General features: G+C 35.5%; 1 protein-coding gene across 2 annotated transcripts in view; it reads left to right on the forward strand.

The window, feature by feature from the left end:
- The window catches only part of RYK (receptor like tyrosine kinase), a 102,867-nt gene that overhangs the window by 73,793 nt on the left and 13,928 nt on the right, over positions 1–15,146 (forward strand). For both annotated transcript variants that reach the window (XM_042999172.1, XM_042999173.1), the window contains exons 10-13: positions 1,091–1,160; positions 7,032–7,164; positions 8,433–8,542; positions 8,697–8,856. In XM_042999172.1, coding sequence (XP_042855106.1) covers positions 1,091–1,160; positions 7,032–7,164; positions 8,433–8,542; positions 8,697–8,856 — 473 coding nt within the window. The remainder of the gene's footprint in view (positions 1–1,090; positions 1,161–7,031; positions 7,165–8,432; positions 8,543–8,696; positions 8,857–15,146) is intronic.

Consider the following 15,146-nt stretch of genomic DNA (forward strand, 5'->3'; position numbering starts at 1 on the left):
TATGTTTCTAAGGTTTGAACATGTAAATTGAAGAGAAAGGTGCAAAATTTAAATTCTCCCATCTCTAAACCTAACCATCATTAACAATTTATTATTATTCTCTTCATGAGTAAGAAAAAAAATGTGTCCAGATGTATCTAATTTTTCAAATAATTTGTTTTTAAAACATAACTGGTCACTCAAACAATTTGTCACCTTGGTTTTAAAATTTAATATATCTTGGAGATCTTCTGTCATACATAGAGACTTAAATCTTATTTTTTAAAAGTAATTGCATAGTATCCCAGTGTGCTAATTTAACTGATTCTCTTTTGATGGGCACTTTGGGTTGTTTTGAATTTTTTGCTATTACAGGTGAACAATATTCTTGTTACATTATATGTAGATGAACTTTTGTGACTATATCTGTAGATTATGCTCTTAATAGTGGGCTGATGATGTAGAGTATATGTATTTTTGCACTTTGTTGGGTATTGCTTCCCTCACTTTCCCAAGATGCTATTGATGAACCTGTTTCATCACACTCCTGCCCAAACTGGCAGGTAGCTGATTGTTTTTGTCCCACTCTGACCAAGAAAATGATACCTCTTAATTTAGTTTGTTTGTCTTTACAGAAGGGTGAGGCTAAACGTCATTTTGTAATTTTTTTGGTCATTTGTGTTGCTTTTTTTCAATAAAGTGTATGCTTTTATCTTTTGACTCTTTAAATTTTTTTCTTATTGGTTTGTAGGAATTCTTTAAAGAAGGGGAAAAAATGAAATTAATCCTTTATGTATATTTTTCCAGCCTGCTACTACTTTCATTACTTTTTTTATGGAACCTTACTTAATTTCTAATTTTTACATACTCAAATTTATTCTTCATGGCTTCTGTTAATGTTCATCTATTAAATGAAACACTGCCTGTTGCAATAGAATTTTGTAATATTTTGTAATTTGATAATAGAAATAGGCTAGACCTATGTAGATTTACCTGTATCTTATAATGAAAATTCATCCTATAGTTTGAGATAAATTTTTGCTAATAGCAGAATAGGTCTTGTCACATATATAGTGTTAACATCCACGACAATGTCCTTTTCTTTATATAGATCAAGCTTCTGAAATTCAGGTGACAATGATGCTCACTGAAAGTTGTAAGCTACGAGGTCTTCATCACAGGTGAGGAAAACTACCCAGCATTTAAGTGTTAAGCATGGTAACATTGTATGCTACATTTATATTTAAGAAAGTTGTGATATGTTCTGAATTGAAAGCTTTTTGGAATGCCCTTATTTTTTAAATAGAATATCAGTGAAAAAAATTAATGCAATAGATTCTAAGGAAGAAAAGAAAACATAGCTGGATAAAACATAGCTAAACTTTTGAGAAAGGGAGTTTTTACATATTTGTGTGCATATTATTCTTTAAAAAATAGGATAGTGATATATATCTGCTATACTCTCTGTCAAAAATAAATAAACATTAAAAAAAATTAAAAAAAAAAAGGCGCCAGGGTGGCTCAGTCAGTTAAGCATACAGCTTTGGCTCAGGTCATGATCTCGTGGTCTGTGAGTTCGAGCCCTGTTTCTAGCTCTGTGATGACAGCTCGAAGCCTGGAGCCTCCTTCAGATTCTGTGTCTCCCTCTCTCTCTTCCCCTTCTCCATTCATGCTCTGTCTCTTTCTCTGTCAAAAATAAATAAATATTAAAAAAAAATTTTTTTTAAATATCTGCTATGAGGGGTGCCTAGGTGGCTCAGGCGGTCAAGCATCCAACTATTGGTTTTGCCTCATGGGTTCTCACAGTTTGTGAGTTCAAGCCCCTACATTGGGCTTCAAGCTGACAGTACGGAGCCTGCTTGGGGTTCTCTCCCTCTCTTGCTCATTCTCTGTCTCTCAAAATAAATAAATAAAAACTTGAAAAAAAATATTAAAAAAATATTTAAAAAATACCTGCTATGAAATTCTTTAACATAGAATACCAGAGATAAGAATAATAAACACCAGTAATCCCATCTCCTAAATTTAGTGAAAGTTAACATTTTACCACTTTTGTTTGGTGTATATAAATGTCTATTATCTACCTAGGTGATACATAGATATTTAGGAGTGTAGAAATATTTTAAAGTAAACTAGACATCTCAGCACTTAAATTCATTTCCAGCCTGCAATTCCCCTCCCCCCATGAAGATTTTTTTTTTTAATATTTATTTATTGAGAGAGAGGGAACAAGTCGGGGAGGGGCAGAGAGAGAGGGAGGGAGAATCCAAGCAGGCTCTGCGCTGTCAGCGCAGAACCCAATGTGGGGCTGAACCTCACGAACCTTGAGATGACCCAAGCTGAAAATCAAGAGTCAAATGCTTAATGACTGAACCACCCAGGTGCTCCGAAGATGTTTTCATATAATCATAATACCATTATTATCTTTAACAAGGTTAACAGGCTTCTTAATATAACAGAGCAATGTATCTAACTTTTTATATAAGTAACTATGAATTCATATCTACATTTAAAAAAGATTTGGAGCAGTTCATTGAATGGTTGACCAGGATCTTGTCATTAGGTCATAGTATGGTTTTTAAGAAATACTTGTAGTTCTGTATGAAGAACTTTAAAAAAAAAAAAACTCATATCAGTCCTCTTACAGAGCTATAACAAAAGCTCTATCTTCTGAAACAAAAAGGACTTAAATATCGTATCTCAACATGCTGCAGTATCAGTATTGGGGCAAGGTTTTTAAAAAGAAAAAAAACTACATAGAGTCAGCTTAATTTGTATGCCTATTGCAGATTTGGTTGCATATGTTTAAAAAAATGGGTCAGTGACCATCCCTGTTGGAAGATATTTATGGACTTCTGGGGAAACACACACACACACACACACACACACACACACACACACACACACAAGTGATGCATGCAAAAGGCATCATGCATTTTAATTTCTTTGTACTTTGAGCAGTTACTTTAGTTCTGCCAAAAAATAAGATGACTATGCAGAGTTTTATTTTTGAGTTTCATTTATACTTTGGTTCCTATTTGAAAGAATTTGAGAAGCTAAAAAGAAGGCAGCAGTAGTGAGAGCAATAAAATGGTAATGAAAGTCGAGTTTTATGGCTTTGTGATGGTGGAGGAGAAAACAAATAAGCCAACAATAAGGATACAAATATTTTTGCTGTGATTGAACATAAAACATCTTTTAGTTTCTGGGGAAACATTAAAAGTTGATGAATCTCAGTATTAGAAGGGAAAGAAACAAATGTTCTTTGGGGGAGGAAAAAAGTTTTCCTAGTTTCAAATTCTCAAGTAGATGTCACATTAGGCTTACCATACTTGGGGCATTGATTAATATAATGAACAGATACACTTTTTAGTTTCATTGAGCATAAAAAAGCCCAGGGTGTCTGAAAAAATTGAACATACAGTAATGGTCGGACTGAAGATGTCCCATTGAAGGGTTAAAGTCAAGTGATTGAAGAATGTTACCTTCCATTGGTCTGATTCAGTCCAAGTATAGAACGTATTTACAGAGGAATGCATGGATAACATTCCTGAGATTATATTTTATAAAAAATACATTTTGTTTCCTTTGAGTAACAAAACAAGAACTGGATAATGGTCATTTAGAAATGTCCTTCTTGACCAGACTGGAAGTGCTTGATGTTCTATTCTGCTGACTCTGAGAGGAAGAGCCAAAAGTGTTTAATACTAGTATGTAATGTAACCTAGTATTTAGGTACCTACCTAGTATTCTTACCCTGATAAAAGGTCTGTACACTTCACAGAAGTGGGAAACAGGGATAAATGTAGACAAAGCCAAGATTTTCCCAAGAAGCAGTTTTATATCCACTGTAGCCTAGGTGCTTTGGCTGAATAACGTTCAGTGCAAGTATTTGCAGCATTTCTTATGTGGCTTTAGCCTGTACGGTTTTCCAGCATCCTATCAGGATGAATTAGCAGCCCAGGACACCTTAGGTGATGGAATGCCACATGCTGAATAGGGCTCATACTGGACATTCAGCAATTGGGGAAAGTCTTCTAAAGGCAGATTGTCTAGTTTGGTCATGGCTAATTGTTCTTCCTGGCTGTAGAGTAATACCAGGACTCCTAGTTTTTAATGAGTATCATGGGTGCGTCTGTGCATTTATTTGTTCATTCTCTTATTCTAATTCATTTAGCACCAGTTTTGTATTTGGAACTCTGCTAGGCCTGAGGGACAAAAATGAACTAATGATCTTCAGTGTTCATATTGTACAACTTATCAAGCCAACAAAATACACTTAGTAAGAAATGACACCTCATTTCAGAATTTAACTTTTTAAAACTGGTTGTGGCATGCAATTCCACATGCAAAGCATGTTTACTTCATGTTTTAACATTCCAAGAGTAAGAATTGTAAAGTGTTGATATATTTTAAGTATTTTGAAATTCTTTTTATTCCTTTTTCTACTGGAATTTATGAGAATAATATTTACTGTAAATTGAAATAGCTGTATAAATAAAAAGATACCAATTTATTTTAATTACATCTGAAGTGCTTCATATTAAAGTACTGTTGAGTTATTTCTGTGTGCAGTTTGGCTCTCCATTGGCCTGAAGTTGCCTGGTGGTGACCTCACACTGAGTGCCTCCCGGCCCTCACTCTGCAGGCACGCTTGGCAAGACTGAGAACTGCGTGCAGTTGTCTCATGTCCCCACAGAACCTTCCCTGTTTCTACCTTGTTCTTGCCTACAGCACCAGTATCTACTCTCATCCGCTCTTCATCTAGGTCCCGGATCTTCCTTTTTATTCTCCTTTTCTTTATAAAATGGATAGAATGAAGGCCAGCCATTTGTACTTTAAAACATGTTCATGCAGGGGTGCCCAGGTGGTTCAGTTGGTTAAGTGTCTGACTTTGGCTCAGATTATGGCCTCACGGTTCGTGGGTTCGCGCTCCACGTGGGGCTCTGTGCTGACAGCTCGGAGCCTGGAGCCTGCTTCAGATTCTGTGTCTCCCTCTGTCTCTGCCCCTCGCCTGCTTGAGCTCTGTCTCTGTCTTTCAAAAATAAATAAAATATTTAAAAAATTAAAAAAAAACATGTTCATGCAACTTGTTACCTCTCCTAGAGGGCTTTTAATCCCCTGGTGATAGAGCAAATGATTTGATCTCAAACAGCAAACTTACTGTGCCTGGATAAAATACCTTTAACTCTGCTCAGTGAATTTCAGACCTGAGGAGAGGAGCAGAGAAATAATTTTGGGGATGTTAGATCAGGTAACTCTTCACATTACACCTAAAATCATTGTGTGCTCAGTTAAACCTGAATGCAAACCTGTTGTACTCATTTTAGTGTGCATGGGACTTGGTAAGAAAAGAGGCAGTGTTACTTCCCATGCATTCCTTCTTGCTCTCCCGGGAGGGAATATCCAGTGAGCCAGGGAAAAGCAAAGGGTTTTGGAACTGGATGAAGTTTTGAATTTTCTTCTCCATGCACTTGTTGTTTGTGCTTGGCAGATAACCTAACCTCTCTTTGCATGGGTTTCTTCACTCAACTGAGTGGGACTAATCATCACTGCCACTCTTAGGCTGTAATGGCAAGCAGAAGCTGTACTAGGAGGTTTTTTTGTGCAGGTCTACTAATCTCTTGAGTCCTCATTTTCTGCTGCTTAGGGGTCAGTGCTTTCCCTATTAGTAAGTCCTACATAGCAGTAGAGGAGTCCGCAGCTTTCACTTGTGCGCCGTTGGGTCACAGTTGTGTGACTGTGGTTTTAAGAGAGACACATGCTCAATTGAAACAATTTAGAAAAAAACAAAACAGAAAAAGCAAGATAGAAATGATCTAAAGCCCCACAACTCAAAGACAACAACTTTTAATTCTTGTCATATTTCTGTGCAGAGTTTTATTATTCTCCCATCTTTGAAATTATCCTGCACACATATGTAAATTTTGTATCTTGCTTTCAATAAGATAAACTTTTACTCTTCTTAACATCTCTTTGTGACCATTTAATTGTTATGTACTATCCTGCTATTTGGGTGTGCTGTTAGTTGTTTGTAACTTTTTGCTATTAATATTTCATTAACTATCCTTGTTTATGTAGCTTTTTAATGTTTGATATTATTTCTTTATTAAATATCCTTAGAGGCAGAATTTACTAAGTTAAGGAGTAGGATCGTTTTTAAGGCTGTGATACTTGTGTTATTTATCAAATATTTATTAAATGCTTATTTTCTATGGCACAGAATACAAAGCATTGGGCATAAAAATAAGAATTCATGTTTTTGCCCTTTTTGGCATAGTTGGGAAAATGAGATAATTATGTAAAAAGTTATAAACCTTGAAGAAAATTAAATTATTTCCAGGTATCAATGGAAAGAGGTGTCGTCAGGAAATAGGATGAAAGTATTTATGTGTGCCATGGAAATTTAGAGAAACAATACTGTTTACTACATGGTTGGCTTTATCTTGTACATCATAACAACATTTTATGGTTGATATGATGCCATGTTAGAGGTATGGAAACTAAGGCCAGGAGAGATGGTTGCACAAACAGTACATGGTAAATTTAGGATTTGGAAATCAGATTCTAAGTCCCATGGGACCAGCTAAGGGCATCTTGGCTTTTGTGGCAGTTGCAGCCTCTCTGAGGCCTTCTTGATAGCATATTCTGGTCCATAGTCTGCATGGGGTCTGCTTTTCTTTAATGTGTTGATGGACTAAAGAGGATGTTATAGAAACACATCAAGTCATTTTTTAGATGTCTCTGATTACCCCATAAGAGTAAAGTTTTAGTGTGACTAGAGAGTGTCTTCAGAGAATCCAGTCCACAGGAAACAACTTTGAGTTTACAGCTTTTCCCTATCTATCCACCAAGTGTATATGTGGGAAACACTGATGTCTAGTTTTAAGGGGCATTTATAACATTATTACATTTTTAATGGTTATCATGTTTTTAAGTATGCTTGAGATTTTCTGGTTTTGTTTTAGGTTACCTTTATTGCTTTTTATTAAAAATAAGCCCTTGAGGTTTTAGATTTCACTTGTCTTTCTCCTGATTTCATTATTTTGTAGAAATCTTCTTCCTATTACGCATGTGTGTATAGAAGAAGGAGAAAAGCCCATGGTGATACTGCCTTACATGAATTGGGGGAATCTTAAGTTGTTTTTACGGCAGTGCAAATTAGTAGAGGCCAATAATCCTCAGGTGAGAAAAATTTGCCCCAATACTAATTATTTGCCGGGAACTTCTGATATTATCTTTGAAAATAGATGTTAACCTTCCTATATATAAACTGTTTAAAAACCTATAAAAAGAAACTCAAAATGAACTAGAAGATATTTATACCCTGTTGATTTAGAGTAAGATGGTTTATGATTCCTGTCTTAAAGGTTGCGCTCTACTGATGGCTGAACTTTTGCCTTTTATCCATTGTGTGTTTATTTATAATCACCTCAGACCCTCTCTAACACCATCTCAGCCATTTTCCTGATAACTCTTTGAAGGCACTGGTACTAGATCTCCCTTGTAGGAATGGAAACACACTTGACAGAGTCATTTGGTCCATATTATACCAAAAGCTGGTCGTGACTGGAGGTCTAGATTATGGGGATAATGGATCTGTTTTTAATATGCTTGGCTATAAGATATCGATCACTTAGGAGTTTCCTTCTCTTTGCTGCTTGTGCACATGGCTGTGAAGCATTTGGTTATATTCCAGACACATTATGATGGTAGTGGTAGTAAAGCCTAGCTGGTGTTTTGTTGCCTACTGTAACTTGTAGCTGTATTGTTTGTTTTAGAGTTTATAATGATGTACTTACTACAGTTGCCCAGAGAAAGTGGATTCAAATGCTGCATCGAGTGACCTATAAGTCAATATGCTTTGTAAATTGACAGGATTAAAGCCAGGGTTCCCCAAAAATTGTTGGAGGCTGCAGCCCATCAACATTACCTGAGGAAGAATTTCACTCCTTAGCCCACAGTACTAGCATACTGGCTCTAGAGGAGCATATCAGTAGTGAGAGCTATAGACTTATATTAGTTTGAAAATGGTCTCCAGAGATAATCTCCTAATAAAAACTTTTGATTTTAAAGAACAGGTTATCAAATAATAAACATTTGAAATATTATCTTGAGAATTCGGCATTCATGGAACAGATATTTATTGGGCACCTATTGTAAGTCCTAGTTGTTGGGGAGATCTACCTAACAGATGAGAGAGACAGTGTGAAATAAATGGTAAGTTACATTACAGAATGATAAGTACTAGTAGATACAAATATTAGGGAGCAATGGGAACATATTCTTGGTCAAGAAGTAGCTTTTTAAAAGTCAAGTGTAGGTGTAAAGAAGTATTTTGGGATGGAGTAGGATTGTGGAATAAAATAAGTAGCTGCCATCATAATTTTTGTGCTAACTACAAGCAGTGTCATTTTTTTTTTTTTTTTTTTTTTTTTTTTTTTTAACCACAGGCAATTTCTCAACAAGACCTCGTACACATGGCCATTCAGATTGCCTGTGGAATGAGCTATCTGGCCAGAAGGGAAGTCATCCACAAAGACCTGGCTGCTAGGAACTGTGTGTAGGTGCCATGAGCTTGTCACTGTCCTTTGATGTTTAGTTTTCCCTGGATTTGGGCTCTCTCCAGGAGTTACTGTGGGAATTGTAAGAGTAACCCTGATTCATATGTTTTAAACAGTCTGATTGCATTTGATGCTCATGTCTTTACTTTTCAGGATTGATGACACACTTCAAGTTAAGATCACAGACAATGCCCTCTCCAGAGACTTGTTCCCCATGGACTATCACTGTCTGGGGGACAATGAAAACAGGCCAGTTCGGTGGATGGCTCTGGAAAGTCTGGTCAATAATGAGTTCTCCAGTGCTAGTGATGTGGTAAGTGCTGGGAATCTTGTATATCAATAGAATGGTGAAGAGGCTTTATGTTTTAATTTTTTTTCTATATATTTTTTTAAATTTAGTAACTGTTCCCTGAAATGTTTCATTGAGAAAGCAAGTGTAGTTAGCTCCAGTCAGCCAGTTCATGGAAAGATGCTGTGACTCAGACCATGGGCCATCAATGTGTGTAATCACGTTTCATCCTCAGAGTAACCCTGTGAGGGGGCTGTTAACACTATGAAGTAGCTAGACACGAATATCCCAGTTTTAAAGGTAGATACTAAGGCTTAGAGAGATTTCAGTATTTGGGTTTTTTTTTTCTTATGTAAGTCTCAGAAGAACCAAGTGATTGCCAGATCATAAAGATTTATTGTTCCTTTCAAACATCCTCTTCCAACATTATGAACTGTGTTATTTGTAATTCCCCAGATGCCACTCTCTTCCCTTTTGTCTGTTTCTGAGTAGTTCTGCCCACCAGAGAAGATCATATAGTGGGATCCTTTATACTTAGTGATGAATAGTTTCAGTAGCCACGTTTACTTGTGGGTATTTTGTAGACATTTTAAATTGCTTTTAATTTCTCACTTTTTAGTCTGATTTGAAAGATGGATTTATTTTTCTATCTCAGTACAGTTTGTTACTGTAGCTGAATAGAGATTAGGTAAAACTTTTGCTTATAGGTTCGCCCTCTGTGACCACTCAATGATACGTTAGTATTAAATATAAAACCATAAGAGACTTGAATGCAGAGAGCAAACTGAGGGTTGATGGGGGTTGGGGAAGGGGAGAAATGGGTGATGGGCATTGAGGAGGGCACTTGTTGGGATGAGCACTGGGTATTGTATGTAAACGATGAGTCACAGGAATCTACCCCCAAAGCCAAGAGCACACTGTATACACTATATATTGGCTAACTTGACATAAATTTTTAAAAATAAATAAATATAAAATCTTATAGAATTGTTTGCTTTGAAGTTTCAACTGTAAAAATTGGGCTTACTATATCCTTGTATCTTGTGTTTACATCAATAGATTTTATTTATAATATAGGGTTACCCTTTTACTTCTAAGTTTGTGTGCTTTAAGGATTACTCTTCTAATGCCCTCATTTCCTTTAGTTGTATTAGTGTCCTCTGGATGCTGTAACAAACTATGCAACCTTGGTGGTAAAACAAGAGAGGTTTATTCTCACAATTGAATTCTGGAGGTCAGATGTCTGATATGAAGGTGTAGGCAGGGCCATGCTCCCTCCAGAGCCCCTAAGGGGGAAACTTTCCTTGTTTTTTCCAGCTGCTGATGGCTGTTGGCATTTCTTGGCTCATGGCTGCATCTCTCTGCTGCATGTTCCTATCACCTTCTCTTCTGTGTGTGTCTGTCTCTTAAAACTCCTTCTGTCTGTCTCTTATAAAGATATTTATGATTGCATTTAGGACCCACCTATATAATCCAGGATAAGCTTTTTTTTTGGGGGGGGGGAGGGAAAGGTTGTATTTTCAGTTTTGATACCGATTTTTCTCAAATAATATAAAATGGGAAAGCAGAGTTTGATTTTAGTCTAGCACACAGCTCCTGTATGAATATCAGTAAGGACAAATTATGCTCTTATTGATAATGTTTTGGAGGTTGCCAGATCTTTATTTAGAAGTTCTGAATTGTAGCTGGAATTCTTTGCCAGCTTCTACATTAAGCAAAGCTGTTTTCATGGGAGTACAAATGAGTTTAACGTTTTTAGCACATAGCTTAAAACATAATATCAGTTAAACTAGAACTATATGGTTTTCAGATCTACCCCTTTAATAGAAAAGCCTACATCTGAACATTTTTGAGTGAAGAAAAGTAACTTTGTTCAATATAGCTTTTTAAAATTCTTACTCTATTGTTGATTTAAAAGATTAAGTCACTCATCTCTTTGGGGTATTACTATTTTTTTCCATGGTTGATTTTTAAAATTTGTGATTTTGTTACTCATTGAAATATAGCATAATTGCCTTAGCAGAAATGAAGGGGCAGTTGGGGTGAACCCAAAACTAGTCTAATGGGCAGGAAATGGAAGATGTTTCTTAAATAACAAGTATGCCATGTAACTTCAAGAGATTGGGGATTGTTTGATTAATCTCTCAGTAAAAGGAGTAGTGATAGTTTCTATTTCAAGGGAATATACAAGATGGCCAATAGTGCTGTTTGCTCTTACAGTGGAAGCCCCTAGAAAATGCACTGCTTAATTTAATGTATTTAGCTGCGTAGGTATTCCACTCTAAGTTTGAGAAGTAATGGAATTATTTTTTATAACATTTATGATTAAATATTTCACAGGAACTCCTGAGTGAAAGTTAAATTAGATAATACACTTCCAACCAATGAAACTATAGTTAATAATACATCCCTAGGTGGGGTGCCTGGGTGGCTCAGTTGGTTAAGCATCCGACTTCGGCTCAGGTCATGATCTCATGGTTCATGGGTTCAAGCCCCGTGTCGGGCTCTGTGTGGACCACTCATAGTCTGCAGCCCGCTTGGATTCTGTGTCTCCCTCTTTCTTTGTCCCTCCTCTGCTCCCGCTTTGTATCTCTTACCTTCAAAAATAAACATTAAAAAAAAAAAAAAAAATACATCCCTGAGCAATGTGATCTACATCTCTTCAGCCGAGTACACTGTCCTGTATTAGCTGGTCAAGTCCCAAGTTGAGGATACATGGTTTACTTGAGCAAACATTTCAAAATTATATTTAGAATTAGTTACTTTTATGGTTATGGTATTTTATAAATTTTGCAAGAGTTCATATATTTTATGTAAGAATCTGTCTTCTATCAGAATGTAGTTGTACTAGATACTTTGTTGCTTGCTGCTTGATCACTTGACAGCTTTATTTTTAAAAAATCTCCACGAACTTAATGGTGAGCAACTTAACAGCAGACTTACTTTAAAATCATAATTACTTTTAGTGTATCTTGGCATAAACTTACTTGAAATCTCTGTGTGCCCCAAATTCTTCTGGCTGTACTTAGAATGTGATAGTGAGAAAACCCATGGATTTACATTTAATATGGTTAGCTCCTAAAATGTTCAGATTTTTCTTCTTTAGATTCTTAGAAATTCATTTCTTTTAAAATATATGTGTGTGTATATATTTTCCCTTTAAATATCTTTTGTCTTGGATAGTTAAGATTAAAAGGAATAGGAACACTTTTCTGTGTCCTAGGACTGTGATGTCACACTCACTATTAGTGTATTCAGTTTTGTGGGATTAAATACTTTTTGAATTCTTACATTAAAACACAAATGTTAAAGATTGCTTGTTAACACTTGTATTGAAAATCTTTATGCATAATCATTGTTCTCTGTTCCCACTTTTCCATTATGGGTGGAGTTGGGGGTTCAAAAGCTCCATTTGAAATGCTAGTTTGGGCTGAAAAGCTTTGTGTGTAGTCATATGCAAGATAAGTAATGTAACTCCACTCCCAACAGAGTCCTACACATGTAAAATACACATTTCAGGTGTAAATGTTGCACCTAACAAATGATATAACTGCCTTGGAGGGGGCATTTTCTTTGTCCTTTAAAAGAGCCTTAACATTTTTGCTTTTTTTTTTATAGTTGAAAATTCTGTGTGATTTGTTTGGAAATACATTAATGTTTTCTATCTTAAAAATAATACATTGCATCTCTTGATTGTGTTTCCATAATTTTTACTGAAAAGATTCAATATTTCAGTATGTCAATATTCTTATAATGTTAATATCAGCTTTTAACTGTTGAACTTAGGAAATATGCACAACTAGATTTGACTGGTTATAAATCTGTTTTATTATTCCAAGATATGACATCATCTTAGGCATTCTTAAGAATTTCTGGATATTGTTTTTATTCTGTTTTCATCAGATATAGATACCACCATGGATTTTTGTGTGTGACTTTCTTTTCCTTTATTTGAAAATAGATTTCTTGATTTATATCTTCTTTCAATTATTTAGGTAATTATAGTAGCTAACATAATTCTGCTATTAAGAGACTACCTTCTATTAAGAGACTAAATGCAATCAGGAATGCACAATTAAGAGTTTCTTTCTTAGTACTTTTTTGTCTTTATAGTATTACATTGTTTTTAAAAAATATTTTCTTGGCAAAAACAAGTCAAGGAAATGATTTCCATGCTAATCTTATCAGTATGACTTACTGTAATGAGGAGACTCTAAGGTATTTGAACAGTTTTAGGGTACAGAGTAAATTAAAATGTGTTTCTTGTGCCTTTACAGTATTTATTTTGTGAACATTAAAGATGACCTAGAAGAAGGAGGGAAATTTAGTTATCTAGATCTAGGTATCTAGATAACTATATCTATAGCAGAGTGCTTCTTACTGCTCATTTGCCCAGTGTCCTGGAAAGTCATTGCCCATGCCTTAAGCAGAAGAAAGTCACATTGGTAATACACTCATGAAGAGTGGTCTTCTGAACTACTGTGGTATCAAAGAGAAAGGTACGGTTTTCAGAGAATATGTAGTATTTGGGGGAGGAGGGGTTTGAGAACTATAGCTTCTACGTTTTTTGTTTTTGTTTTATTTATTTGAAAGTTTTATAATTTATTTTTAAATTTATATCCAGGTTAGCATATAGTGCAACAATGATTTCAGGAGTAGATTTCCTTAATGCCCCTTTCCCGTTTAGCCCATCCCCCCTCCCACAACCCCTCCAGCAACCCTCTGATGGTTCTCTATATTTAAGAGTCTCTTATGTTTTGTCCCCCTCCCTGTTTTTTTTTTGCTTCTCTTCCCTTATGTTCATCTGTTTGTCTCTTAAATTCCTCATATGAATGGAGTCATATGATATTTGTCTTTTTCTGATTAATTTCGCTTAGCATTATATCCTCTAGTTCCATGCACGTAGTTGCAAATGGCAAGATTTCATTCTTTTTGATTGCTGAGTAATACTCCATTGTATATATATACCACATCTTCTTTATCCATTCATTCATCAATGGACATTTGGGCTCTTTCCATACTTTGGCTAATGTTGATAGTGCTGCTATAAACATGGGGGTGCATGTGTCCCTTCGAAACAGCACACCTGTATCCCTTGGATAAATACCTAGTAATGCAATTGCTGGGTCATAGGGCAGTTCTATTTTTAATTTTTTGAGGAACCTCCATACTGCTTTCCAGAGTGGCTGCACCAGTTTGCATTCCCACCAGCAGTGAAAAAGAGATCCTCATTCTCTGCATCCTTGCCAACATCTGTTGTTTCCTGAGTGGTTAAGGTTAGCCATTCTGACAGGTGTGAGGTGGTATCTCATTGTGGTTTTGATTTGTATTTCCCTGATGATGAGTGATGTTGAGCATTTTTTCATGTGTTGGTTGGCCATCTGGATGTCTTCTTTGGAGAAGTGTCTATTCATGTCTTTTGCCTATTTCTTCACTGGGATAATACCTAATGTTTTTAAAAGTATGGAAAACTTTCTATTTTATATTGTTTCTTACTAATTTTAGAATAATGTGTAGATTCCCAGTATTTATTCATTTCCATTATAGTTGCAGATTTTACACATCAACAATCTTAGACTCATGATTTAAACATAAAATTCACATTTTAAGAGGAATAGAGTTGCATTGTATGGTGACAGATTGTAGCTAACACTTGTGAGCGTAGCATAACGTATAGACTTGTCAAATCACTATGTTGTACACCTGAAACTAATTTGATATTTTGTGTCAACTATACTTCAATAAATATAACTAAATAAAAATTAGCATTAAGAGGAATTGATATAAAGATATTAAGAAAAAACTGGAGAGGTGAAAGGATCATTCAGACATTAGGAAATAAAGATTTAAAGCTTAATATTATTAATATTAAAATATTGCTTAGTTGTATTTAATAGTATTATTTTAATAGTCCTAGTAGTATTTCCTGGGAAAGAGGAATAAATGGATTTACTTTAGGAACAGTTATTATTTTCAGAGGTGACTGGTTGCTGTCTTGTGATCAAGTATTGCCCTTGATACATTTTCTGTATTAGGCTTTCCCTAAGAATAGCTATTTTTTTCAGGAGGTCTCGTGAACATCCCTTTCCCTTTCCTTTCCCTTCCTTGTCCTTATCATTGTATTTAACATTCCCTTCAAATAGTCTGTGTTTTGATGGGGCAATGTCTAAGCAGCTGGTACTGTAAAGTGTCATAAATAGCAGATATGTGTAATGGCATGATAGGCATCCAATATTGGCTCTGCTGTCTTTCTTAATCACAGATCCTAGGGCAGTTTCATAGTAGAAGTCATGTCTTTTCAATCATGTATGACA

This window comes from Panthera tigris, chromosome C2, assembly GCF_018350195.1.
Source record: "Panthera tigris isolate Pti1 chromosome C2, P.tigris_Pti1_mat1.1, whole genome shotgun sequence".
Taxonomy (NCBI): Eukaryota; Metazoa; Chordata; class Mammalia; order Carnivora; family Felidae; genus Panthera; species Panthera tigris.